Source organism: Nematolebias whitei, chromosome 1 (assembly GCF_014905685.2).
Source record: "Nematolebias whitei isolate Nwh7 chromosome 1, NemWhi1, whole genome shotgun sequence".
Taxonomy (NCBI): Eukaryota; Metazoa; Chordata; class Actinopteri; order Cyprinodontiformes; family Rivulidae; genus Nematolebias; species Nematolebias whitei.
Window position 1 is genome coordinate 19,030,197 of NC_056498.1, and position 4,321 is coordinate 19,034,517.

At 40.3% G+C, this 4,321-nt stretch overlaps 1 protein-coding gene across 1 annotated transcript in view; it reads left to right on the forward strand.

Moving 5' to 3' along the window:
- zgc:109889 (uncharacterized protein LOC553542 homolog) overlaps positions 1 to 3,848 on the forward strand; it is a 22,600-nt gene extending 18,752 nt beyond the window's left edge. The window contains exons 9-10 of the mRNA XM_037688329.1: positions 1,954 to 2,369; positions 3,730 to 3,848. Coding sequence (XP_037544257.1) covers positions 1,954 to 2,369; positions 3,730 to 3,848 — 535 coding nt within the window. The remainder of the gene's footprint in view (positions 1 to 1,953; positions 2,370 to 3,729) is intronic.
- Positions 3,849 to 4,321: the final 473 nt, after the last annotated feature.

The following is a 4,321-nucleotide window of genomic DNA, read 5'->3' on the forward strand; positions in this document are numbered from 1 at the left end:
GGCGGGGGGACAGGTTGGCTTGACTGACTCGGTGCGAAAATTCAATTCAATTCAGTTTATTTATATAGCGCCAAATCACAACAAAGTTGTCTCAGGGTACTTTACAGGAACAAATGTGTAAAAAATGTAAACAAACGTTCTGAATATTGGTCCCCAATAGAACTGAGTCTACTGGACTATCAGGTGTGAAAACATCCTTAAACAACTGTGGACTTAAAAGACTTTAGCTGAATCTCATTTTCTAATGTTAACCTTACTCATCCTTTATTCAGAGTCACTGAATTATCCTTCTATCAAATGGGACACCATTTCAAGAATCATGCACAGATTCCTTATTGTAAACAGATCATCAATATAATCATCAATATGTACATAAAAGCTGTGTAATTACTATAGATATCTAGCTTGCAGTAATGCCATGTTTTTATTTTATGATTATTAAGAAAGATTAAAAACAAAAATGCCAAAGTCCATGCTCGATAATCCAGGTAAAAATCCAACAACGTTCAGTCAGGTCATCTGGACGGTTTCTTTTTTTTTGCTGAGATGTTTCGTCCTTCATCCAAAGGACTTCTTCAATCTGAGGAGTACACCAAACAAATTCACACATCCAACACAAAATCCAATAGAAAATGGCATTTTTATGGTTGTGACAATAAAATAAATTAATAAAGAGTACATTTGTGGGATTTTTACAAGCGCAACTCAGCCTTTGGGTTTTGGCGAGCTTACCAATAATGGGTTTGAAGGGCCAGAAAGCCCTGCTTCTCCCCCTCCCCCCACATCATAAAAATAATTCTGGACACTTCTACCCCTCGGCATGAATGCATAAAACATAAGGAAAGATTAAAGGGTAGAAGGATGGGATTTTTTTAGACCTTTATTATCTTCATCACACACGATGTAAAATTCCCTGTTCAGTTTGAATCATGTTCCATCTTTATCAGTCAAAAGGTGCTAAATGTGCTCTACATGAGGCTGGTTTGGGTTGCTCCATCACATTTTTCAAATAATAGAATCGAAAACTTAATTTAGACCTGTAGCCGATGTGTGGGAATAATAATTCTACATTCACACCATCTTTTTCCTGTTTGTTTTTTTCCAGATGTTTTATATATATATATATATATATATATACAACTTCTACATGCAGTAAAATTTTTACAACCTATATATCATAACCTTCAGCTCATTCAGGAGATCGGTGCAATGGCTTTGTGTTTTTGTAACTTTTATACTTTTCAAAATATTTAATGCTTGTTTACAGTTATTTTCTCTGTAGAAATACATTTAGATCAGTTCATTTAAAAACATTGTTCTTGATATAATCTGTAAATATACTCTGTTTTTGTTTTCCGATGCTACTTTTAGCTAGCTTATTGCTACCTTTAGCGTCTAATCAGCCTTTTAACGCTTTCAGCCTATAACTTGTCTTTAGCATTTTTTAGCTTTTTGGTAGTGTTTTACTTTTAGCCTTTAGTTAGAATTTTGCTAATTTGAGCTTGTAGATAGGCTTCTAGTACTTTTAGTAGCTGGTATTTATTTAATTTTAGCTTTTAGCTAACCTTTTGCTACTTTTACCTTTTAGCTAGTTTTCTACCTTGGTAGTTTTTAGCTATTGTTCTGTTTCTTTTAGCTTTAATAACTAAGTTTCAGCTACTTCATTACAAATCAGCAGTCATTTAGCACCCAGCATTCAAACCTCAATTTTGCACCAAATGCAATTTCTCTAGTTTTGTATGGATCTCTTTTATCAGTTTAAGTCCTTTTTGTATAATATAATTTGTCTATAATAACACTCTCAGTCTGGTTTGATCAGTCTAGTAATTTAAGATGATGGGATTAAGAACATTTTGTGACATCTATGAGCTTCTCTCTGCTGAATAAACTACACTAACCTCTGTGTGCAGCTTATGATCAGGTTTTTCTCATCCCTCTTTGTTCCCCTTGCAGCGGCCAGCCTTCCACCATCCCAGAGTACTACATCCCACCAGCCCCTCCCCCACCTCCTCCAACCATCCCTTCCTCCCAGACTGCCTTCGACTCCACCACAGCCCCACCTTCCGCTGCTGCCTCTGCTATCCCTCCAACTTCCTCTGCCCTCTCTTGCCACTACTCTCCTTCTCCTCCTCCTCCTCCTGCCAACTACGTACCCTCCCCCGCCCACCCACCTTCAGGCGCACCCCCAGCCGCACCTCCTCCCCCACCTCCTGGGGCACCAGTGGGACACCAGGCTCACCCATCCCCACCCCATGCTGCCATCAGCCAGACAGCTGTGGACGCAGCGCCCCCAACAAGGAAGACCACCATGCTGGGAATGATCCCAATGAGCGACGCACGCTCCGACCTGCTGGCCGCCATACGTAGAGGTAAGTGGGATTTAAGGACTGTAAGAACTAGTGACAATATTTTTCATTCAACCTTTATTTATACATTTAGTCTCATTGAGCCTCGAGGACTCATTTACAAGAGAGACCTGTTTTAAACAAAGAACACACATGACGAGGTACAGACAACAATAGACAATCATATAAAATTAAAAGTAAATAGAAGAAATGAAATTTAAAAAAGAAACAAAAACAGCTACATTATAACGCAATGTAAAATACTAAAAACAGGAACCTGTCTGTGTTGGTTTGTGCCATGAATTTAAAAGTAGTTTCAAATCCCTTAGAGAGGTCATGGTTGACAACTTCAGATCTTTTTGTAAGATATTCCAGGAAACAGGAGCGGCGTAGGAGAAGGCCCTTTTGCCTAGTTCAGTTCGCACTGAGGGAACACTGCAGGTAATAATGTCCTGAGAGTGCACGCTGTAGCTGCACTCATGCAGACAAGGAGGAGGAGATGTATGAAGGCAACAGACCAAGAAGTGATTTAAAGATGAAAATGTACCAATGAGAGAGTCTGTGTGAAGTTAATGATGACCAGTTAACCAGTGAATACATGGATCAATGGTGGGTACAGCAGTTACAGCCATTTATGAATCTTAGCGCACCATAATAGACAGCGTCCAACATCTGTAGGGTGCTTGTAGGAGCATTCATGTAAATAATGTCACTGTAGTCAGTGGAGGGAAGGAAATTAGCAGTTACAAGGTGTTTCCTAACATTCAGAATTAGACAGGATCTATTTCTGAAAAAGAAACCATTACTTTCATTTTCTTTACCAAGTTTTCAACATGGGACTTAAAATAGAGATGCGAGTCGACCAAGATACCCAAGTATTTATAAGAATCGACAAACTCATTACTCATCATCACTCAATAGGAGCACCATTCGAAGATAAAATAGAAGGGAGGACTGCTGGGACTGACTTACTATTTGAAAACAGCATCCCTTTGCAGTTATTATAATGTCCTCCCACAGATCAAAAACATGCATGCCCAGGCCTCCCATGCAAAAGAGATCTGTGGTCTCGATGGGATTTACTTGGTTAAATAAAGGTTATTAAAATAAGTTAATTCCCGTGACATTTTAGGACATTTCTAAAATACAGGGTTCTTACGCAGCCATGAAAAGTCTGCAAATTGATTTTACAGTAGTCTCTTGATTATCGCGGGGGTTACGTTCCACACATCCCCACAATAGATGAAAAACCGTAAAGTAGGAACACTATTTATTTTTGTATTTTATGTATTTTAAGGCTCTATAAGCCCTTCCCACACTCTTGCAATTTTCTAAACTCTTGAACCTACATAATTTTAACAACATATGTATGTGTACTGTACAGTACATGCATACGTTTACTCACCAACTCTGCAGACCAGCAGCTCAATTCCGGTCAGGCTCGGTTCCGGTTCTGCAGACCTACCCTACAGCAATGAAGCCCACCAGCCCCATCCAGGTTGATGTGTGCATGGATAATAGAGCTTCAAGAACCTTCAAGATTATTTGCAACTTTCCTGCCATTTCTGTGAGCTTAATAAATAGCCTATATTTTCACACTTCACTTCCGGCGAGCTGATGGACAGCAGCTCCCTCCGGCTTCTCTGCAGTCTTTTATCATCAAACTGACCCGTTTTTCGAACTGGACTAAAGTTGGTCCTCCTTCCAACCGAATTCGGTGTTCAGTGACTCAGAGAGCCGGACGGGACCGTCCAAAAAAAATAATAATAATATTTTGGCCCTGGACCGATCGGCCGCTCCCCCCCATCGGTCACTCTGAGCGCACCCTGCCGGCCAGGTGACCCCTCGAGCTGGGGAGTCGACGCACGAAGGTCCGGTGTTTTTTTTCTCTCTCTCCCTGGACCTCAACGAACTCTTATCTGGACCTTTGTGGTTCTACCTGGTTCCGACAAATATCGCCGGGTGGTATTTCGCTG